This window comes from Desmodus rotundus, chromosome 1, assembly GCF_022682495.2.
Source record: "Desmodus rotundus isolate HL8 chromosome 1, HLdesRot8A.1, whole genome shotgun sequence".
NCBI classification, from domain to species: Eukaryota; Metazoa; Chordata; class Mammalia; order Chiroptera; family Phyllostomidae; genus Desmodus; species Desmodus rotundus.
Window position 1 is genome coordinate 98,064,001 of NC_071387.1, and position 23,767 is coordinate 98,087,767.

At 50.7% G+C, this 23,767-nt stretch overlaps 1 protein-coding gene across 2 annotated transcripts in view; it reads left to right on the forward strand.

Annotated features, from left to right (window-relative positions):
* Positions 1-23,767, forward strand: part of RAB11FIP3 (RAB11 family interacting protein 3) — a 95,503-nt gene that overhangs the window by 67,367 nt on the left and 4,369 nt on the right. Inside the window, exons 4-10 of one of the 2 annotated variants that reach the window (XM_024553128.3) lie at positions 5,399-5,610; positions 8,569-8,718; positions 10,792-10,926; positions 14,230-14,265; positions 17,227-17,320; positions 18,417-18,520; positions 21,957-22,097. In XM_024553128.3, the coding sequence (XP_024408896.3) occupies positions 5,399-5,610; positions 8,569-8,718; positions 10,792-10,926; positions 14,230-14,265; positions 17,227-17,320; positions 18,417-18,520; positions 21,957-22,097 (872 nt within the window). The remainder of the gene's footprint in view (positions 1-5,398; positions 5,611-8,568; positions 8,719-10,791; positions 10,927-14,229; positions 14,266-17,226; positions 17,321-18,416; positions 18,521-21,956; positions 22,098-23,767) is intronic. The other variant, XM_053927473.1, reaches the window with a different exon arrangement.

Sequence of the window (23,767 nt, forward strand, 5' to 3'; positions counted from 1 at the left end):
CTGGGTGTGGGGAGCAGGCTGTGGTTGCAGGCAAGTGTGCCGTGGCAGGTTCCCACCATTGTGGCATCGTAGAGTAGTGTCACTGCCCTAACAGTGCTCTGTGACCCCTACTAGCACCCAGCAACGACCGATCTGTCGCTGTGCCCATGGTTTTGCCTTTTTCAGAGTGGTGCAATCACAGAGTGTATAGCCTTTGCTTACTGGCGTCTTTGGCTTAGTAATATGCAGTTAAGGTTTCTCCATGTCTTTTTCTGCTTTTTAAGGTTTTTAGATGTAATTTTGGGGGGAGTTGAAGCTAGGTACTGTGAAACTTAAAGAAAGATTGCTCCCTTTTAAAAAAAATGGTAGTACATTGTATAATGTTTAAAAGTCCAGTAAAAATATGAGTAGAGAATGTGTGTGTTGTACCCAAACAGTACATTTGGAGATCCTCTGCTGGAAAGCTTCAGAGATAAATAAGCCTTTTATTGGTTTTTCAGGCTGGACACACGCCAGTGTTGGTCAGGGGACCTGGTGCAGGGAACTGCTGATGGGCTGCTCTTCTGGTCCTTTCCTGCCGGGGCTGTTCAGTGGGTCCCGGGGCTCCCAGCATTTCCCTGAGCATCCCTCTGGCTTGTTGCCTGTAACAGAACTCCTAGGAGAAAGCCACTGGTGTGGTGTGTCTAGAAGGGGAAGAGCTGAGGAGGTGACTTAAGTTTTGTTGCTGGTGTTCAGAGAATGAGAAGAAGACTCCTGGTCTGAGAATCTGAGTGAGGGAGAGGGTGAGAGCCAGAGGCCTGCGGGGGGTGATCTCGCGTGGCAGGATTTCTGGAAGGGGGTGGGAAAGTCCCGGGACGGGTGCAAGCAGAACCAATAAGAATTGTCCTTGCTGTGTGCCTCCTTGTACCTCCCTCCTTCTCCCACTACCAGCATCTAGAGAAAAGAGCTGCCTTAATAAAATACCAGGAAAATGTGTCTTTTATGCAGACTGTTATCAGAAAGGTTAGAGAGTCAAGAACAAAAGCCATACTGTTTTGAGATATGACTGTTTGTTAAAAAGCCAGCAAGGATACTTCTTGAACTTTGCCCCCACCCCCACGTCCTCCGCCCCCACCACTGCCATACCAGGAGGGTTAACAGAGCATGTCTGGAAGCAGGTTAAGCTTTTTTCCTGGCAGTCATGTACCTTCAGGTGAACACACAGGTTTGGCAGAAACCGCAGCACAACTTGTCAGTTGAGAGTTTGGACGGAAGGCCCTAGAACTTCCAATACGATGGGAGGCCGTCTCCAGGAGCATGCCCTGGCTGGAGCTGGTGTATGCAGCCAGGCTCAGCCTGCAGAGCTGCCTGGGCGAGCGTCTGAGGGTAAGAGGAGGCTGTGTTGTGCTGGGACACAGCCTCGCACTGTGCCCAGCAGTCAGTTTCCCTCTGAGGGACCGCAGCCTGTAGAGAGGGGCCCCCAGGCAAGGAGGGCCACACGTGTTCCTCACAGGTGTGAGGCTCTGTACGCGTCCTTCCTTGTCCGTCTGTTGTCAGATTGATTGTTAATTGTTGAAAGTAACATTAACTTGTAGTGAGGTTTTATAAGATGCACTTAGATTTCCACGTGAGTTCATCTTAACATGTAATTTGTAAACATTTTTATAGTTGGTGTCATAGACTTTGGGCTTTTGGGCAAAACTAGGTCCTGTCTGGTGGCTAGTACGAATGCGTGGGGCATGTCTGTGAGTGCTGTTGTGTTTTGTCTGGTAGGCTGTGGGTGAGCATGCACCATGGTCTAAGATGACTTTTCTGCCTCTCTTGAAAAACAGGTGTTTACCCGGCTTCCCTGGAAAACTACCTGCTGGCTGACATTTATTCAGGGCAGGCTTCACCGATAGAAACTGACCCTCAGGAGCTGCACAGGTTGGGCAGCACTTGGGAAATGAGCTATCCCTTTCCTCCTGGCCACTTGGCCCTCCCTGGGCTTGTCCCAGGTGCTCATGGAGCCCATCAGTCTCTTGTTCCCTTTGGGCCGCTGTCGGTGCCCTCAGTCTTCATAGGGAGCTCCAGATAAGAGGCTCTTTACCAGTACCCCCACCAGGGTGTCCGAGTGTTTATAGCTGTGCTGTGGGGACGGGACTTCCATGACCCCTTCCATTTACTTATAATTTGGAGCAAATTAAGGTGTAAGTGCCAACATAAAGCCTTTTGTGAAGTGGGGAACAGTGTTCATCTGTGTAAGACGCTCATTTGGTGCAGGGGAACAGGTTTGCTTTAGAAAGGAAGGTGAAGGTGGAGCGGTCGCCCCTCTCTATCTGTTTAAAGCGTGGAGAGAGGCCCGGAATGGAGTGTGAGTGCCTGACTTGAGCATTCAGGTTTGTAAAGCTTCTGCCTTATTTTTCCTGTGTCAGCAGAGAACTGCTTCCATCCTGAACGGTCCTGGCCAAGCTCCATGAGGGTTTTGGCTCCAGCTCCAGCCTCAGCTGCATGATTGATGGCAGTTCCTTGCGGGTGAAATGAACAGGCCCAAGTGCCTGGGCCTTCCTCCCTTCACTGGGGAGAAGTGCTGGCTTGGTACTGAGTTGATTTGCTCTTATAGATCTGAGCTGCCGTCGAGGGCAGGGGGCCATGCTATTCAGAGAGGAGTACTGTGCATCTGTTGGAAGTGCTGGTTGGTTGGCTTTTTTTAATTTTAAATATTTTACTTACTTTGAGAGAGGGGAAGGGAGGGAGAGAAAGAGGGAGAGAAACATCAACAGGTTGCCTCTCATGCGTACCCCGACAGGAGTCGGAACCTGCAACCCAGGCATGTGCCCTGACTGGGAATGGAACCTGTGACCTTTCACTTTGTGGGACGATGGCCAACCAGCTGAGCCATTCTGGTCAGGGCCCATTGACTTTCTAAAAGCTGACCTCAAGAGTCAAGTTTTGTTCCCCACAGAAAAGCAATTATGAGGGTCCCCAGTCATGTCTAGGGGCCCACGATGGCCCTGTGTGGTGAGGATTATGGTGTGTGGGCCATCTGCTTCCTGGGCCTTAGGACTGAGGTTGAGGTGGGGGAGGTCCATGGGATTGTCCTACAGGTAAGGAGCAGTGCTCTTGTAGGCGTTTTCAGCTGCGTATTGAATGGCTGACTGGTCTTTGTCATTATTGTTAGAAGTCTGGGGCGGGGGTCTTCCTGGTGCCCTTGGGTGGTTCTTGGGTAGCATCCCATGTGAGTGAGCAGTGCCATGTGGGTCACCAGTCAGCAGCCACACCTCAGTATGTCAGGAATTGACTGCGGATTTTGTGCCTGTTTGGTTGGGCTTCCCCTTTGGGCCACCTCCTGACATACTGGTACCTCCTGCCCAGCTCAGGTAGCTCGTCTCTGCCTATGCGGCCTAGCACTAGCACTTCTAGCACTTCTTGAAGTGACTTCCTGGTTTCAGATTTTGAAGTGAACTTAGTTGCCTTAGATTCCAAGGAAGATTGGGGTTTCCATTAAATAGACAAGTAACATCATTGAACACCTCAGTAGGTACCGTGTTTTTCAGACTGTAAGACGCACCGGACCATAGGACGTGCCTAGGTTTTAGAGGAGGAAAATAGGAAAAAAACCCTGCTCCACTGAGCCAGGTAAGCTACGTTCAGACTATAAGACGCACCCCCATTTTTCTCCCAAATTGGGAGGGAGGGCAGTGCGTCTTACAGTCCGAAAAATACAGTACATCTCATGTCCTTCCCTGTTTTATCCTGGCCCTACAAGCAGCTAGCAGGGCTTCTACCCACCGGTGACACATGAACCTCACAGCCTTTTACTTTCTGTTTCTGGACCTGCCTTTGGGGTCTCTCTTGATAGATTGCAACCGTGTGAGATGAGCATTTACAGCCCCACCTTTTACAAATGAGACAGCAGGGCTTAGAGTTGTTGAGACCCCAGTCTGAAGTCACGGGGCTGGTAGACCGCAGACCGAGGGTGGACCTGGGCCTCTCGTGAGCAACGCCGGGCTCCCTCTGGCTCCGCCAGGGCCCTTTGCCTTTCTCCTCTGGGGCACGGAGCCCCAGGGGCACAGCTGTATGAGGCCTTCTAGCCACCCCCAAAGGTAGCCAAGGACTTTTTGTTACCACAGCCTATCCGAGCAGACTGTTCACCTCCCGTGATACCTGAACCCAAGTACAAAGTGCACCTTTCTCCAGCTACTTTCTGAAATCTTAACCTGTTTGCAAATTGTTAAACTCAGAATCTTGCAAGCATGACATGTTGGCTGTGTTTCTTAACCAATGCAATTGCATTTTAATTAAAATTGAGATTGTAAATTGAAAATGGCCTGATTAATGGTTATTTAGTTTTAATTTCATTTGTACAATCCACACATACTTCCTGCCTGCTGTGTGCTGGCCCTGCGCTAGGTGCTGAGTCCCTATGGGTAAAAATAGAGATTTGTTCAGTGGGGAAGTAGACATTCAACCAGTGAACATAATAGATTGATTAAGTAATTGATTAATTAGTATTCTGAAGTTAGATCACGTAATTGAATTTCAAAGCAATATCCTCAACATACGGAACAGATATTCATGGTGACTTTTAAAATTAAAAAGGCATATTTTTATACTTTTGAATGCTAATTCTTTGGATATAAATAATTCTAGAATCTCTTTTTTAAAGATTTTGTTTATTTATTTTAGAGAGAGGGGAAGGGAGGGAGAAAGAGAGACAGAGAGACATCAGTGTGCGAGAGAAATATCAGTCATGTGCCTCTTGTATGGACCTGGCCGGCAACCCAGGCGTGTGCCCTGACCGGGAATCGAACTGGTGACCTTTTGGTTCACAGGCCGGTGCTGAGTCCACAGAGCCACACCAGCCAGCTCATGGATATAAATAATTCTATTGCTAGAAGCCACAAAATGGGTAGTTCTCCTGGGATTTATCATGTGTTGGGATGCTTTGTATCACTTTTAGGTATGTTCATATAACTAACTTTAAAAATTGCTCCAGTAGATTTGTGTACTTGGACACATGCCTGTTCTTCTTTTTTTTTTTATCCTCACCCAAGGACATGCTTATTGATTTTAGAAATAGGGGAAGGGAGGGAGAGGGAGAGGGAGAGAAACATCAATGTGAGAGAGACTGAACACGCAAGCCAGGCATCTGCCTTGACTAGGGATCGAACCCATGACATTTCACTTTACAGGACAATGCTCCAGTCAACTGAGCCACACCGGCCAGGGCCCTATTTTTTCATTAAAAAAAATATTTAATCGTGTTGTGAGCTAATCTTTCTGCTTAGAAATATAGTAGGGACTTCTCCCATGTGAGAGCTCCCCCTCTATGTGTTCATTTCTGTTCCCACAGCAGCCTTGTGCTGTGTGGGGCACTGGGCCTTATTGCACCGAATACCACATGTAGGCATCCTTATTACCAGGGTGCCGTGACTGACTTCTTGGCACTGTCTTCTAGGCCAATGAGGTGACAGACAGCGCGTACATGGGCTCCGAGAGCACCTACAGCGAGTGCGAGACCTTCACCGACGAAGACACAAGCACCCTGGTGCATCCTGAGCTGCAGCCTGAAGGGGACATGGACAGTGCGGGTGGCTCGGCCGTGCCCTCCGAATGCCTGGATGCCATGGAGGAGCCTGGCCATGGTGCTCTGTTGCTGCTCCCAGGCAGGTCTGTAATCCTCCCCAGCAAGGCCTTGGAATTGTGCATGAGGTACCGTGTGGACGTGTCTGATGGGAGGCTGAGTTCATTGGGGGGTTATGTCAGAGTGGTTTAGAACCCTCACAGGACATGCGAGAGAGTGTGGACCCTGCAGGATGACCTATGCAACATCCTGGTCACAGCTGCCTTCCTGTCAGGAGATGCCCCTCTTGCTGGCGGTGGAGGACAGCACTTACAAACGCTGCATGACTGCTTTGACTGTAGAGACAAGAATTTTGGGAGAATAACTTGGTCTTTTAGGTTTTGTCATCACAGCTCTTACAAACCAGGCAAGATCAATATTCAGTAAATGCCTTCTGTCAGGATCTCAGAACCTCATCTTTATGGCCTCCCTAATCAGACCTCCTTTTCCCCCACCACCCGAAGCGTCCCCATGCATCTGAGGACTGGTGAAAGAAAGGGGAAGGGTGGGGCAGGTGCGGGTGGCTCGTGTGGGCCTGAATGATAGCGTGTGGTTTTGCCCTGTGCTCCTAGGGAAGCCACCGTGCTTAGCAACCTGGGAAGTGGTTGGTTTTTATTTTCTTTTGCTTATTTTATTTCATTTAATTTCTTATTTGGTCCTCACACGGTTTTTTGTTTTTTCTCTTTAATTGAAGTATTACATAATGACACGTGAGCACACCTGTCAAAGGTGCACAGACACGCTTGCACCTGGAGTCCCTGTTGCTCCCTCCTAGGCTCCCTAGCTTTGTAACGGCAGCATTGCTTTCCCTGGTTTTGTACCCTACATAGTGTGTAATTACAATGAAGTGTCCTTTTACACGTGCCTTCTTTCATTTAACATTTGGCCATGTGCTTTACCCATATTTTTGTGCACAGTTGGCAGTCATTTCCTCTCATTATTAGAGCATTCCATTGTATCAATATGCTGCGGCTTTTTAAAAAAATTTATTTTTAGAGAGGGGGGAAGGGTGGGAGAAAGAGGGAAAGAAACATCAATGTGTGGTTGCCTCTCATGTGCCCCCTACAGGGGTGCAACCCAGGTATGTGCCCTGACTGGGAATCAAACCAGTGACCCTTTGGTTCACAGGCTGGCACTCAGTCCACTGAGCCACACCAGCCAGGGCTGCAGCCTTTTAATTTACTGTTAATATGTACTTGGGTAGTTAACAGTTTGGGTTTTATGAAAAAAACTGCTGTAAACATTACATGTGTTTCAGTGGTACATCGGAACACACATGTTCAGCTTTAGAAGTTACTTGCTTATTGCAGTTCAGACAGTATGGTCAGGACTTACAGTAGTAGTTACATGTCTGCCAATGCTGTGGGTTCTGGTTGCTCCCTGTCTTTTATTTTAAAGATTTTATTTCTTTATTTCTAGAGAGAGGGGAAGGGAGAGCAAAAGAGAGCAAAAGAGAGGTAGGGAAACGTCAATGTGTGGTTGCCTCTTATGCGCCCCCTAGTGGGGTGCGCAACCCAGGCATGTATCCTGACTGGCAATTGAACCCGCGACCCCTTGGTTCGCAGGCCAGCACTCGATCCACTGAGCTACACCCGCCAGGGCTGGTTGCTCTCCATCTTGGCAGCCCCCGGCATTGTCTGGTTTTCTTCATGTTTGTTCTCTGGAGGGCGTGGAGTAGAATGTTAGTGTAGGATACTTCTTACTGGCATTTCCCAGGTGACTCATGAGGGTGAGCACCTTTTGTATCTTCTCTTGCCTTTTTGCCCCTTTGGAAATCCTCTTTTGTGAAGTTGCTGTTCATGTCTTTTACTCCTTTGTTAATTGTAGGGGTCTATAAACATTTTCTGTAAAAGGCCAGATAATAAAACATTTTTTGGTTTGCAGGCCATACGGTCTTAGTGGCTGCTGTTCAGCTCTGCTGTTGAAGTGCAAAGTGGCACATAAGTGGGTGGGATTTAGCCTCTAGGGGTCCGTTGGTCCTGGAGTCTGTCTTTTTCTTACTAATTTGTAGGATTTCTTTAACTATTGTAGATATGAGTCCTTTATCCTGTATGTGGATGACAGATACCTTTTCTCTAGTCTGTGGGTTGCCTGTTCAGTTTCCTGGTGGTGCCTTTGTGGAACAGATATTTTTAATTCTGTTGTACTATAGTCCAGCTTATCTGTTTGCATTTTGTGCTTAGCACTTCTGTGTGCTGTTTGAGAAATCTTTGCTTACCTCCACATTACTATAATGTCTACTTACGCTTTCCTTTAAAAGCCTATTGTTTAGCCCTCGCTGGTGTGGCTCCTTGGAATGAGTGCTGGCCTGCAAATCAGAAGGGTCACTGGTTTGATTCCCAGTCAGGGCACATGCCTGAGTTGCAGGCCAGGTCCCCAGTTGGGGGCATGCAAGAGGCAACTGATCGTTGTATCTCTTGAACATTGATATCTCTCTCCCTCCCTTCCCCTCTCTCTAAAAATGAATAAGTAAAATCTTTTAAGTAAATAAATAAAAGCCTATTGGTTTGCCTTCATATTCAGATCTGTTAGCTCTTTGTTTTTAAAGATTTTATTTATTTATTTTTGGAGAGAAGGGAAGGGAAGGAGAAAGAGAGGGAAAATCATCTGTCAGTTGCCTCTCGCATGTCCCCAGCTGGGGACCTGGCCCACAACCCAGGCATGCGCCCTGATGGGGAATTGAACCAGCAACCTTTTGGTTGGCAGGGCGGCGCTCAATCCACTGAGCCACACCAGACAGGACTGTTAAGTCTCTTGTGTGTATGGTATGAGGTAGGGATAATTTTTTTCCCATATTGATATTAATCATTTCAGCCTTGTTTTGAAAAGATTCCCCTTTCCTCCACTGCCCAGGTATTACCTTGGTTCTCTGAGGTGCCTACCAGGACATTGAATTTACACATGTGACTCGTAGCATTTTTGCTAGAAAGTACAAGTTCATCCTCAGTTCTGGGGCTGCTCATGGCCCTGAGTCAGAATGTGTCTTTTCTCTTTTGTCTTTTCAGATCCCACCTGCACAACCAGTCCGTCGTCATGGTGATAGGTGGCGAGGAGCATTTCGAGGACTATGGTGAGGGCAGTGAGGCGGAACTGTCCCCAGAGACTCTCTGCAGCGAGGAGCCCGGCTGCGGAGATGCTGCTTTTCTCACCCCCAGGTAATGCAGCCCTGCACTGGCATGCGTCCTCTTCCTGCGTCTCCCCGTGGTTAGTTGTGGGGAAGCTTCCCCTTTGGTTGGTAAGAGGGGACCTTCTTTTATTCACTGTGGTGTAACTAACATACAGTCAAATCTCAAGATTCATGCCTTGGTGAAAGTTAGCTGAAGTTTCTCCTGTCCAGTTATATTCCCAGATTGCTCCATATTAATGAGGCCTCAGCTGAACCACATGGCACAGAGCCTGGGCTGGGATACTCGGCTTTGTGGGTTCCTTAGCCACTGGTGGTGACCTCATTATGGTTGGTGGCTGGCTTTGAGGGAAGCTGGGTATGTATGTATGTGCGAACATTTCAGTTACATAACATGGTATTGTTAACTATAGTCACCGTGTTTTTACATTAGATTCTCAGACCTTACTTCTGTAGCTGAAAATCTGTACCATTTGACCAACCTCTGAGGGAGCCTTTAACATCACAAACAGTTCTTTGAATTCATTTCCTTCTAGTGATCTGACATCCCCATACTGTCTGGGAAGTTCTGGCTTTCCGCTATGGTACCCAAAGGGCGAGATTCTCACTTACGGAGCTGCTTGCTCCCAGCTGTTCTTCCTCACAGGAGGCCCTGGGAGAAAACCGGCACTTTTTGTCCTGTGGGCCTGGCAGCCTTTCACTGGTGGCCGGCCCGTCAGAGAACATGGCTCTCTTCAGGTGGGGCCCTTGCCTGGCTGAACAGTCACCTCTCTCCTTTGCATTCCAGTTCTTGAAATTCTCCATCTTTGCTGACAACAAAGGCCAAGTATCTTGAAATTGGCAACTATGAGATTCTTCCTTTGCCCAGACTGTTAGCCAGGCCTAGGAGACCTGAGCATGGACCAGTGCCAGGAGGGTCTGCCTGACAGGGTCCCCCCTTGCTTTCTCCATGTGCCTCCCCTAAGCTGCCCACCGGGGAGCGGTGAGGAGCCCTCCACAGGCGTCTCTAGGAATGAGAGTGAGTGAAGCGGTGAGCTTGCTTTCAGAAGCTGTCCTCTTCTCAGACGCACACTCAGGGTCGTGTTGAAATCAAGGCCAAAGGAGTTGGCATTGCCAAGTGTGTGTTTCTGTCCTGTTTTGGTAATCTCTTCCTATTTGCTTGTTCCTGTCTTTTGTCCACTGTGTCACTGTTTTCTGTCTCAAGTGCAACTTCTATGCTACAATCGATGATTTCTTTTAACCTTTCTTCAAATTGAACTTCCAAATTGGCTTTTCAAAGCCTGTGGGTCTTCATGCGCCAGGGGCGTTGCTGCCTTCTGGCAGATGCATCACCAGTGCCCTGGAAGCCCAGGGAGGCTAATAGAATTCTTCTTCTTTTTTTTTTAATCCTCAAGAATATTTTTATTGATTTTAGACACAGGGAAAGAGAGAGAGAGAAACATTGATGTGAGAGAGAAACATCAATCGGTTGCCTCCTGTAAACGCTTCAACCAGGGATTGAATCTACAACCTAGCTATGTGCCCTGACTGGGAATTGAACCCACAGCCTCTTAGTGGGTACAGGATGATGCTCCAACCAACTGAACCCCCTAGCCAGGGCTAGAATTCTGACTTTTTAACAGAGGCCTTTAAAAAAGACAGAATTATTAGTATTTTATAATTCACATGTAGCCTTTGATATCAGTTGTTTTTAGAGCTGTTATTAAAGCAGGTAGTACAGTAACAGTCCACATGAAGACGTGCTTTGCTTTCACATTGATTTTTTTTGACAGAGGAGGGGGCGGTGCATCGAGGCACGCACTTCTTGCTAAGGGTAGCTGATGGACTACCCTCTGAGCTGGTAGTCATTTCCTCTGAGCACCTGAGCAGGAAGGAGCAGGTGTGTGGCTGAGCCCCCTGCGGCTTGAGCTGGTGGTGCATGTCACGGGTCATGGGTGATGTTGAGGGAGGCGGGTGTACAGCAGTCTAAAAGTAAGAGTGAACTCTTCCACAGTCAGTTACCTAACAACATGCTGTTGCCTGGCTAACTCTAGCCCTGTGTGGAGTCACAGGTAATGTGACCAGTCCTTGCTGTTTCCTGAACTGACACTTCTCGTCTCTCTAGCACCGACCCGCTTGCCGCAAAGCTGCACAGCATCCTCACTGATGAGGCCTTTGAGTTTTACTGTAGCCAGTGCCATAAACAAATCAACCGCCTAGAGGATCTTTCTGCTCGCCTGAATGATCTTGAAAAGAATAGGTAACTGATGTAGCGCCTGGCCTTGGTCTGTGTTCAAGGGTGAGGGGGACTCTTGTCCACAGCTGCCCCGGCTGTTCTTATCCCAGGTGCCACTCACTCGGTCTAGCCAACTCTGGGGGTGCTCCCTCTGGAAGCTGGGCCTGAATTGTGGTTTGAAGGTGAGCGTGCAGTTGCAGGACTCTTCCCCGGCTCCGCCCCGCCCGCCCTGCATGTGTCGAGCCTGTGTTTGGCGCCCTTTGCCCTACTCGCTCCTGTGTGCATGCCCAGTCTAATCAGCCGCTTCTCTCCCTGCTGACGACCTTTAGACACTATGTATCCTGCTTGAGGAAATCTAGCCATGCGAAACTCTTTGCTGACAAAGAGATACTTTTTAAATTTTATTGAAATATTTCTTTAATGGGGAGTCACATGAAACAGCATGGGAAATTTAAAGTAAGATTTGGTCCTTACAAACAACTTTGCAGTCAGCTTTCAGGAATGTTGGTTTAAATCAGGTTTGCATTCTTTAGGTGGACCCCTCCTCTGAACTTGCTTTTGTAAGGCTGCCTCAGACTCCATTACGAGAAGAATCCAGTTTTGCTACCCTGTTCTTAATACAGGCCACCAGGGTCTCAGCACGTACTGCCGCTCTCTGCACTCAACAGTCCGTTCTGTCTCCTCCATCTCCTGGGTCCAGTTTGTGTTAGACCATTGGCTTCCCTTCCCATCTCCATTACCCAATCTCAGCTCAAGTCAGGGTTCCAGAGGAAACAGTGCCTTTTGTTGGCTCCTTACAACTTCACAAGCTCCAGTCATAGAAAACATTTTTTGGGTATTTTTCATACATTGACATGCCCATTAAGCGTACTGTTCATTTAGCTGGTCATATGGGCAAACCCCTAGGTGGGCTACCATGCAACAATCCAGGGAGGCTTCCTGGAAGAAGGGTCTCGGACTGATGGGAGGTTACGTAAAAGGTGGCAGAAATGTGAACCATCTTGATGACTTCAGTAGGTTTAGAGTAGTCTTCTAAAAACCACTTGTGTATCTTTTTTTTTTAAAGATTTTTAAAGTTTATTTTTAGAGAGAGGGGAAGAGAGGGAGAAAAACATTGAAGTGCGAAAGAAACATTTATCAGACACCTCTTGTATGCCCCCAAGAGGTGACTGCAACCTAGACATGTGCCCTAACCAGGAATCAAACCGGCAACCTTTCAGTTTGCAGGACGATGCCCAACCCACTGGGCCACACCACCCGGAGGTCACTTAGAGTCCTGAGCCTGTCCCTTTAGAGCCTCAGCCAAGGCCAGCTCAGCCTTCCTGTTGGATCCTCATGACCTTGGTCCTGCCGTACCTGTTGTTCTGCCTCTAGTTCTAATTCCAGTGCATTTAATAACATGACCCTTTTTCTTACATTCTGTGCAACACTCACAACACAGGCGACAGGCCAGCAAATGCCCGGTTAGCTGGGGAGGGTACGACGAGACCCCGACATCTGTGGCCCGTCAGCAGCTTCAGAGGGAAGCCGGGGGGGGGGGGGGGGGGTCCCAGCAGCAGTGATGAGAAACTGGAAGTGCTTTTGGAGGACGCGGCCTTCCAGAGAGACTTGAGAAAATGTGTGTGGTGACTCCAGAGGTCTGCGGGCCTCTTTTTCAGGAAAACCAGTTTCATTTCTTGGGTGCTTTGGTGAGGGGTCATTTATTCTTTCCATGTGAAGACTTCCCTCCTGCTACGTGGGTTCCAGTACAGGTTTGCGTCTCATTCCCTGAAGATTTTTGACATAGAAATGATTTTTTTTCCATGTGGAGAATCTGTCCCAAGACTGCCGTGGTCGCCTCTATTAGGCTTTGTGGGGCAGAAAACAGACAGGGACATGGCTAAGTACAGCCAGCAAGTCCAGTGGGGTCTCACCTCCAGTTCCCTCCGAAAGACTCTACCAAGGGTAGCTAACATACCATTAAAATCATCATTGTAGTAAGGACCCCACTGTCAGTCAGGAAGTCCCCCCCAAACACTCAGTTGAAGAGATCTGAATCTTGCCTGTTGGTTTCCGTGGACTTGCCTCAGGATAAATGTATTTGTCGTGGTTTCTGGAAGATAAAACGTGATGTAGTCCAAACTGTGTCTGGAAGCTTTGACGTCAGATACAATTTCCACTCAGTGAGCCTAGAAGATGCTGCCAGCCAGCGTATCTCCCAGGCTGCCTGGGAGCCTCTGTACAAACAACTCATTCTGTAGAAAGCTTTGTAGAAGTCTGCTTTGCCCAGAGGTGTATTTCCACATTGTGAACTCTGTCACCGGACTGCCGCCCCCTCCCTGAGAAGTCCGTTAGGGAGGCTGAATAGTGTGTCTGTCGTAGCTGATTGGTTTCAGGGAGTCTCGGTACTATTAGGATGAACTTAGATTTACGTTAAAATATATGTTATCCGTCAGGGTCCGGTCAGGAGAGGGAGCCACACAGTGATTTGAACAGGGTAAGCTGAATTAAAAGAGTGACTAACTGTAACGGGATCAGCTGGTAAGAGTAGAGAGAACCGGAAGAATGGAGGAACAGACTCCGCAGGGAGCAGGCAGCCCACCCGGGGCTGAGATCTGACCCTGCCTCAGAGGGTGCGGCCATGGCAGGCTGGGTGGCAGATATGTCACTGTGGTGCCTCCCAGGGGTTGGGAGGGTTAGAGACATTTGTTGGGAATCTACCTTCTAGAACTTGCTAGAAGTCTGCTCCCTGGCTGCCAGGAAAGCTGTTCACTGGGAGGGGTCTCACCAGTGGTACTTTGCTACAAAACTGCCAGAGGACGTGTCAGGGGAAGCTGCTGGGCACTGGCGCTGCTGGGCGCGGGCACTGGGGAAGCTGCCCCGGGAGGATTTTGGAGTGTAAAGTGTTAGCCTAAGTTAAAAGCGATGCCAACACTTGGCTGTTACAGGCAGGCCCGTGTCGTGTTTCATGTGGGGGCCAACTGTTCGGTCTTGGCCCTCGTGGGGATATGGCATTGGCCAGTGGCTTGGCCCCAGTGCAGCCAGCTGGTGGGTCCAGGCACTGGGGTCATCCTCTGAACGGAGATTTGATTGTGGCCCTACTGCAGATTGCTTTGTGGGGGGTGGAATAATGTGACTTGCTGAGGCCTTGACAAGCCCTTGAGATTGTTCCCATGTCCCTGAATGTTTTGCTGAGTGGGCCTTTCTATGCATGGAGTTGGCCTTGCAAGCAGGGTGCTGCATGCCTGCGGACGCACCCCCATCCCCATATCTCTTCAGCCTGAATTTCCTGTTTCCTCCCTGTCTGTTCTCTAATACGATTTTCCTGTTTATTTTGATTTCGCACAGTCCAACGAAGCGGCTCTCCAGCAAGAAGGTGGCAAGGTAGGAAACCATTGTCTATTTACTGAGATACTCTTCTGAGAAATACCACTAATCTTAGCACTCTAAAAAAGACAAGTTATGTTTTAAAACTTGTAAGTTGCTTCTCATGGTTTGGGATTCAAAATAATTTGAGGGGACAGGCTGTGCAGAGAATTTTCGAAGCTGTGGATCAGGACCTGAATTTGTGTCAGGAGGTAGATGTGGAGAGTTTCTGACATCCCTATTTTACTGATATTCTCCACAAGGGGGCCCGTGTGCCCGCCTGACTGCTCTAGGTTAGCCCACTGGCAGAAAGAGTCCCCCAGAAAGAGTCAGGGGGCCCTGATCTCAGAGAACCGGAGCGTGATGGAGCCTGAGTCTGGGTCTGCCTCCTTCGAAGGCTGTGCCCTTCCCACCCCGCCGGTTCCCCAAGGTTAGGAGAAGAGGAAGGAGATGTGCCTAACTCTGGGTTTCTAAAGAACATGCTTTGTGACCATTTCTTCATTTTTCAGTTTTGGATACTATTTACTATGTCCTGTAGTGAACGATAACAGCACATACCTTTATCCTCTCCCCGATATGCTAGTTATAAAAGCACTTTCCACAGGGCTTATAAGGTGCCAGCGTTCTTCATAGGAAGCCATGGAACATGTATTTATTTCCTTCTTAAGACAAGTCATTGTTTCTCCTGGACTCAGTGATTGTCTGCATGTTTTTATTTGCTTCATCTCCTGTGCTGCTCTGGCCTCCTCTGCCCCGCCCTCTAACAGGGCCGGGAGGCAGCCCTGTGCCTGTCTGGGCACTTCCTCCCAGAGCCTCTTCCCTTGGCACAGGTGCGTGCGGCCTGCACGGTGGTGGTCCTGCCGTTGCCCCACACACTGTGCGATCCAGGTGTTTTGTTTCAGGGGTTGGGCCCTCTCATTCCCTGATACTCTGTCTTCCCGTTCTTTCATCTCCATTTTTTTTTTTTTTGTCCAGCACAAGCCCTGTAGCTTGCTGAAAAAAGAGGTGCCCGGGAGGTAAATTTGGGGGACCTTGCTAGATATTTTATTCTTATAGTTTGGCTTCGAGTAGGAGTCTGGGTTGTAAATAATTTTCCTTCAGAGTTTTGAAGGCATTGCTCATTATTTTCTAATACTGGGGCTGCTGCTGGGGTCGAATGCTTTCTGATTTTTCCTTGTGACCATTTTCCTTCTCTTGAAGCTTATAAGGTGTTTTCTTTATCTCGGTAGTTAAGAAATGTTATGGTGAGTCTTGTGAGTTCCTACTCCCATTAATTATGCTAGGCTGAATGAAAGACGTGCTGTTTCAGTCCGGAAGCTTCTGTCCGTTAGTTCTGCCTGGTTTTTTTGACATTGTCTTCTGTTCCACTTCCTGCTCCTTCTGGGATTCCTGCTTGTGGCCCCTCCATCCATCCTTGCTGCCCATTCCTCCCTGCCGTGATCCACAGCCACCCTCCCCCCACCTCCAGCTCTGCCCGTCTCTTCCCTGAGCTCTCGTCCGGGTCTGTCCTTCTCGTTAGAGGTCTCCCTTAAACAACTGGGGGTAAATCCTCTGCGTATTGAAGGGGTTGCTCATAGCCAGCAGGCGGCCCCTGGCCAGCGTGTAGTGTGGACAGGCCCCTGCGTCAGCAGGTCTTCCCTCCAGCCAGGCTGGCCGATTTTTCTAGTGCGGAGTCCTGCCTGACTGCGGGCGTTTGGGGTGCTGTGCTGGGCCCACCGTGTAGTTTGCAGGCTGTGGGTGCACTCCATTTGTGGGCCCTGTGTCCTGAGTCCAGGGCTCCTTCTGCCCTAGGAGATTCCTGCTTTTCAAGGGTGTGGCAGATACTGCCCCTCCCACGTTCTTGCTCACCCCTGCCGCCCCGTTCTCAGATGCGGGTCCTTCCTGGGTTCTCCAGAGGAAACAGGCCAGCTTTCAGCGTCTCAGTGGCTGGCTGCGGTCCTCCTACCTCTGCTCCCTAGTGCCCAGTGCCCTGGACACCTCTTTCCTGGTGCCATTTGCTCTTTGGGGATGTAAACATTTTATTTATTTATTTTTTCTATCATCTTAAGGGCTTAGGGTGCAGAGGAAGGAAGCTTAGGTAAGTGTCATCAACCCACCTCCACTTGTTTTGTCACGTAGCCCCTTTCAGAAAAGCATCCGTGTTCTTAGGAATATAGTGTTAATTCCAAACTACACTTTATTACAGTTTTAACATTACTTTCTGTCTTAGTTTCATATTTTGCCCCAATCAGGTTACAGCTGGTGAAACTAAGGAAGGTAGAAATCTAGCTGAGTCATCTCCTCTGAGCCTCCCACATCTGGGACGTTGAGGGCCCAAGCTGCTTCGGCGCCAATGGCTGAGGAGCGAAGGACGGCCAGGGCTAGTGCGCACTTATGCCCTAGGCTGCACGCCGCCCAGCGTGGCCCATGGGGCTGGAGACCTGTGTCCACTGGGGCCAAGTGGTTGGAGTTGGCTGTGGCAGAAGACAGTCCCACCTCTGCAGCTTTCTGAGAGAGACCCCTCTGGTCTCTCACTGTTGCTGCCATTGGGAGTACATTTGAAAATCAAATATCGAGATGCATGTGTGTGGGTGACTCTGTGTGCGAAAGTCATGATCCCGAATTAGTATTTCATGGGTCTGCAGTGGAGGATGAGGTTGTGTTGTATTACAGGGAGGAAAGACCTCATGCTTTATGACCAGGTGCAAAGTACCTGCCCCGTCAGCTGGAGGGGAAGGAGGCTGGGCTTGGTAGGCTCCAAAGACCAGCAGGAGGACTGTGCAGACAGAGAGTGCAGCTGGCTTGCTCCTGCCCCTCGGTGATAGCGTCCTGCTCGGACTTCCCTTTGGAGACGTCTGGGCCCCAGGGTAGTGGGCTTGCTTTTCAGACTGACCTGGAAATGCCCATGTTTGAAGAACTTGTATTGGGCTCCCCCCTCTTTTCTCTCTCTGTTCTGCTGAAGGACCTTCTCTGGACTGGGCTGTTGTTTCTTCTCCACAGGCACTTGCACCAGTCAGGGGTCCTGACCATGGAGGCCCTGCAGGATCCACCCCCAGACCCCGTGGAGGGCATGGAGGAGGACATTGCGGACAAGGTGGGCCCTGCATGGTGGGGCTCGGCGGCCATGTGCAGACAACAGGCCTCAGTCTCAGGACTTGTGCTGGGTGCAGTGGCCTTGGGGTGCGGGCCCACAGTAGGCACATGGGGGTATGTTGGGTGACATGCCTGTGGGGCGCCTGGCCGCATCCTGGCGAGCAGACAGAGCACAGCAGGAGGTGGTAATGGCACTGCAAGCGTGAATTAGTTCCTGTTCCAGCCCTGCCGTTCTCCAGCATTTCACCTACAAGGAAGAGGGAACTGAGAGGACGGGAACGGAATAGTGAGCGCCAGTGGCTCACAGCCCAAATTTTACGTGCTCAGTTCCAGGTGCACTGACACGCAGAGACAGCTCACCAGGGCCCATGGAGGCGGGATCTGGAGACACTGAGGTTTGAGGGCAGAGGGCACTTGGCCTGAAGTGATGGCAGAACCAAACCTTGTGTGGACTAGGCTATTCCAAGAGAGAAGCCTGGCAACTGGGTTAAGTGGAGCCAAGCCAGACAGCCATCAGTGGTAATGGGCCCAGACTTCTGAAGGACCAGCTCCAGAAAGAGGGGAAGAGGAGGGTGGCAGCACACACCTCTCACCTCCTCCTGTCCCTTCTCACCTCTTCCCATCTCCCCTCACTTCCTCTCTATAGCACCTCCAGCATCTGCTCTGCAGAGCCTTCTCTGGCTCTCAAGGCTGGTGGCCTTCACTCGTCCTACCACTTTTGTAGATGTCTGTCTCCCATCTACTTAGTGAGCTCCCTGGAGAGGGAGGGATCAATCCCTGGGGCTTTTCTGTCCTTGAGTCCCCTGGCATGTGCTGCCTCTGTGTGCTGGGTCTGGCAGAGAGCAGGTGCCCCTGCCTATGGGGGGCCCATAGCCTGGCTCCCCCACACACTATCACAGAGTCAACACAACGGCGCTATCAGGTCACCTCAGGCCTCTCCAGCCCCTGCTGACATCTGCACTTGTGGTTTTGAGGCCATGGAGTCCTCGCTGTTCACATTGATGCCTGTGGGGGCCGCACTGCGTCGTTTATGGGGACAGTCTGCATGAACAAGGTAGACCCAATTCCAGCTGAGTGAACGCTGTCTTGCTCCCAAGGTTGTGTTCTTGGAGAAGCGGGTGTCAGAGCTGGAGAAGGACACTGCTGCCAATGGGGAGCAACACAGCCGGCTGAGGCAGGAAAATCTCCAGCTGGTGCACAGGTGAGTGTGGCACAGTTGTCTGCACCTCCCAAAGCGGAGCATGGCTGCTGAACAGAGGTCGCTCTCCCCTGGAGCTGCCCTCTGTCCTGCAGCTGGGAGCCAGCCAGGGGCTGGGGCTGGGTAGCTTTTTGAGCATGGCTCCAACTTAGTACTATCCCCATCCCATTTAGGGCCTCAGAGGAAAGAGATAGGAGAGGGCACCGCCTCACCCCTGGCTCAGGAGCAGCTGAGGTCAGCACTTGTACCACCTGCACGGAGTGCCTGGTGGGGGGAGGCCTGACCTCAGGGTGGCAGAGGCTATATGGGGAGAGGATGTGTGCTGGGATTCTAATGTCAGGCCTGTGGCTTGTGTCCCTGCTTCTGAGAGCCCATCCAGAGGAAATAGTGCCAACCACAGGCCTTCGTTCCTGGACACGGGCTCCTCAGCCTTGACAGTTGCTGTGCCTTGCTCACTTCACTCTCATCACCTGATTTCACCTCTATGATCCCTGTGACGCAGGTGCCGTCCTCATTTAGCACGTGTGGAAACCAAGGCTCAAGGAGTTTACGCGAATGTCCAGGGCCTCAAATAGTAAGGCCCTGGGGGTGGGGTCTAGGGCCTTCAGGGTCCCCTGCAGTGGGAACATGACCCGTCCTTGGGGCATGCAGGTCCTCACAGGTGCTTAGCCACAGAAACAAGAAACGAGTGGGGACCGCTGGGTTCACGGCGGAATGCAGTCTGATTCTAATGGTGAGAGCGGTGAGGAAGTAAGGATTCACTACTGTGTTTGCATGGAGGGGATGGGGGCTACCTCCCCTCTCCTGTTCTGTGGACTTTCTATAGAATGCTGTGAGTTCTAGTGTTTTGAAACTAGTCACTCAGTGTAACCCCATGCGGTTTGCAGCAGTATGCTTCTTGTGCAGAGCAGGAGGAGCTTGGCCCAGAAGCATCAGCTGTCGGGCTGTGCTACCTGAATACATCTGGTGCTGTGGGGGCGAGGCTCTGGGGAGTCCCCAGGGGTCTGAGAGAGGCAGGAAGTGTGGTGTGTGTGGGATCTCCACGAGAGAAGCAGCTTGCCCATGCCAGGCTGCTGGAACCAAAACTCAGCCCTGCCACACACTCTGCGACCTCAGGCAAGAAGAACCCTGTCCTCAAAGCCTCGGTTTCCACACCCATGACCTGAACGAGTGGCCCCCGAGTGCTCTGAACAGTGTGGGACATAGGCCCGCACACACTCGCATGCGTACACCTCACATGCTCCAGGGCTGTGCTTGGCTCCTGTCGTAATGTCTTCATCCTGGAAGCTACCGATCGCTTTATGGAGTTAAAACAAGTTCTCTTGTGCAGTCGCAGGGCTGTCACAGGAGGGCCTGCCCCAGGCCCCGCTGCAGAGCCAGGGCGGGGTCTGCCACATTTGTGGGTTCCAGTGCCGCGCCAAGTACGACGTTTGTTACTCCCCCTCTGTCCTTGTCCAGGGAAGTCTGGGTAGGCCACCAGACTCCTTTCTCCAGCTGACTGGCGAGATTAGTCTAATCTGATAGGCATTTACCAGTTATCCACAGAAGCCCTCAAAAGTCTACGTTCCAGTGGCTCATCCTGCCCCATGGTCACACACAGCCAGTTCCTGTGGGTGTTCCTTTTGGTGTTGGCCCCAGTTCTCCTGAACTGGGTGTTGGCCCTCTGCCTCTGCTGCAGATTCTTGGTGTTCCCCACTTGTAACATTGTCGGCCCGCACCAGCCCTGCTGCCCAGCTCTCCTGCCCTTCCTCCGTCCCAGGAATTCCAAATGCTTCCTCTGCATTTTGATTTTTTTTAATTTTCTGGATCCCACATTTTCTTTTTTTTGTTCTGCTCATATTCTGAGGAGGAGATCCCCCGTTGTTGCCTGGGAAAGGGTGCATAGGAACAGGTTCTGAGAGCGTGCATATCTGACACTGTGTTCACCCAGCTTGGAAGTCCGTTCCCTGTTCCCTGAGAGCTCAGTGGTCCTGCTGCCTCCACCCAGGCTTTGCCCTGGATGCCTGGCAGCGCTGTGTTGCCTGTTCACATCCTCAGCACCTGAGGGCTTCCTGTTGTCGCCTGTGCTGGGCGCGAGGTTTTCAACCTTTACATCTGGAAAGTGTGCCCCTCACCTTTAGGAAGATTTCTAGAATTATTTCTCCACATAGTGCCTTTCATTTTCTTATCTAGCTGAACTTCTGTTCACAAAATACTAGACCCTCCCTCTGATTTTCTTGACTTTCCTATCCTCTCTCTTTTTAAAAAAAATGTTTTATATTGCCCTGGCTGGTGTGGCTCAGTGGATTGAGTGCTGGCCTGCAAACCAAAGGGTCACTGGTTTGATTCCCGGTCAGGGCACATACCTGGGTTGCCAGCCAGGTCCCCAATAGGGGGCGTATGAGAGGCAACTATACATCGATGTTTCTCTCTCTTCCTCCCTTCCCCTCTCTCAAAAAATAAATATTTATTGAGAGAGGGGGAAGGGAAGGAGAGAAACATTGATTGGTTTCCTCTTATACGCCCCCAACTGGGGACCTGGCCCGCAACCCAGGCATGTGCCCCGATTGGGAGTCAAACTGGCGACCTTTTGGTTTGCAGGATGACTCCCAGCTGCTGAGCCACACCAGTCCGGGCTCCGTTCTTTTTTAATTCTCTATGTAATACCCTTGCTTTTCTTTTTCAGCTCTTCTATTGAGTTTAAAATGTTTCTCTCATTTAATTTCTAAGTTACTTTTTGTTGTCCGTTCCTTCTGTGACATCATTCTTATTTGGTGGGTGTGGTATCTTGGCCTTCTGTCAGTTACAGGGCTTTGCCTCCTATTTCCGGCGTGATAGACATTTCCTTAGAGGTCCTTTACTGTTTGCCGTGGCCATTCTGTAGTACAAGCTTTCCCGCGGTAGCTGGGGATCTGTGGCTGTCCGTTTACTCTTCGCTGGGAGGCACCAAGAGCAGATGAGAAGCCCTGTGTGGGGGGACAGCTTCTGGGCTCTACACCGTCCATGAACAGGGCGCAGGAGCCCTTGTCTTTGGGATGGTCAGTTCCTGCCTCCTGTGGGTGGGCATAGTGGTCTGGGAAGGGGCCAGGGCCGGGACCCCCATGAGAATATTTCCTTTGTCCCTGTATTCTTGTTGACACCTGCTTCTATCTCTGCTGTAGACGAAATGGGTGGGGCTGGTTTGTACACCAGGTCCTAGAGTGTCAGTGCAAGGTACCTTGGGAGCGCTCACAGGCTTGTGCCCATCAGAGGGTCTCCTGTCCACGCACCACCCTCAGTGTAGGGAGCAGAGACTGGGTGTGAGGCACCTCCTTCCGATCTGCCCTTAACCAGAGCTGTGGGTGGGAAGCCTCACAGCCTTCGTATCCCTCCTCCAGGTAGGGGCAGCTCTCTCCGGGTCCTGATGCAGCCCTTGGTGGAAGGGCGGAAAGTCTCTCACCTCCTCCCTTGGCCTTCACAGAGCCAATGCCCTCGAGGAGCAGTTGAAGGAGCAGGAGCTGAGAGCTTGCGAGATGGTCCTAGAAGAGACACGGAAGCAGAAGGAGCTCTTGTGCAAGATGGAGAGGGAGAAGAGCATTGAGATTGAGAACCTGCAGGCCAGGTAGGCGGGGCCGCAGCTCCCCAAAACAGTCTGTGACAAAACGACGCCACAGTGGATGCTACGGCCCCACCCCCCGTCCCAGGAAGGTGCAGTGTCTCAGAACAAATTCTGTTTCAGAAAAAGTAGAAAACCTACGTGAAGAAGACTGAAACTCTACTAAAGGCCACAGAAGACCTGACTTCAAAGACTGAGCTTACATGGGAGTCGGTTTCTCTACATCTCTCTCTAGTGGGTGTCGTCTCAGGGAAAATACCAATTTTTTTTTCTAAGGCAATGTGACAAAACTACCTTTATGCTTCTCTGGAGGCAAAAGCCTTAATAAGTCAGGAAAGGAGGGAACAGAGAAAGGGGTGAGCACACTGTAGGTGAAGCATGCTTGGAAGGCATAGCAGGGGTACAGTCCCGCCCTACCTGGGGCCGGCAGTGCCACACCCAGGCGCTCAGGCTGGAGGCGAATGGTGCGTACAATTGTATGTGTGGGTGACGGTTCTCTTAAAACTCTGTAAAAGAAAACCCACGGGTAACTTAGATGCCCACCCACAGAGGAATGGTGAAAGAGGTCATCGTAAGGCTCCCTCCCAGAGCACCTCCCCTGAGTGGTAGTGAGGGTGGGCGTATCTCATAGAACATTCTTTTAGCTGAGTCAGTACCATTTTACAATACAAAATACAGTAGTTTTAAGTATTCATGAAAGAGGACTCTTCTTTAGTTTGTGTTCCTCTCCAGCTCTTAAAGCTGGGAAGATATACTTTGGCTTTATCTAAGAAGAGCTAGGAGGGCATTTCAAAAGTGGGGTGGCACGAGTGGGCTGCATGCAGAGCTGTGCCAGGGTCGCCCTGGACAGGGAAGCCCCTTACACGCAGACACAGTGGGGTGCCACCACCTGGGGCAGCCAGGCCTGGGCAGTTGGGACAGTGCATTTTAGTGGACTCAAAGCAATTTCTGTTACGTGCATGCTGAGAGCCTCTCCTTCGGGCCCTATCCACTGGGGCTGTGGCCGTCCTGCCTCCCACGCCTGTCCACACCAGAGCCTGCCCAGCCGGGTTGTCCCGCAGGATAGCAGCCTGGAGGGGCACACGGTAGACAGGTCTCCTGCGGCCTTAGGGGAGTGAGGCAGGACTCACTCCTTCTTCTGACCAAACCTGCTGCCTGCCCTGTGTGCCTAGGGTCCGTGGCTCTGTGTGCCTGGACTCTGCTGGCTTCCTGCAATTCCCTGGGAGTATGGTGGGAGGCAGAGGAGGCCTGGGGTTCTTGGGGGACTGCCCAGGCCCTCACAGGCCCCTGCAGCCTTGGGTCAGCACCCTGAGGTCATCCCAGGACAGGGGCCTCCCCATCGTGGCCTCGGTGCATTATGGTGTACGGGAAGACACTCCTCGTTAAGGGAGGCTACAAAGTAACAGCGTGGTGAGGACAACTGGGTTACAGAAAGGAGCGAAGGCTCCTTAGAGAAAGGACGGAGTCTGCAGCCGGGATGGGGTAGACTAGTGGAGGCTGGAGCATCACCTTGTAGTGCCAGAAAGCAGGGAAGTGCTTGAACAAAAGCATACACACGCAGGGATGGGTACATGTACCTGGGACATGAGCCAACCAAAGATCAAAGGTGGGACAGTTTGAGCAACGCACTAATAATGATCCTATTGGACCACGACCCAAAGTGTAACTAAACGTGA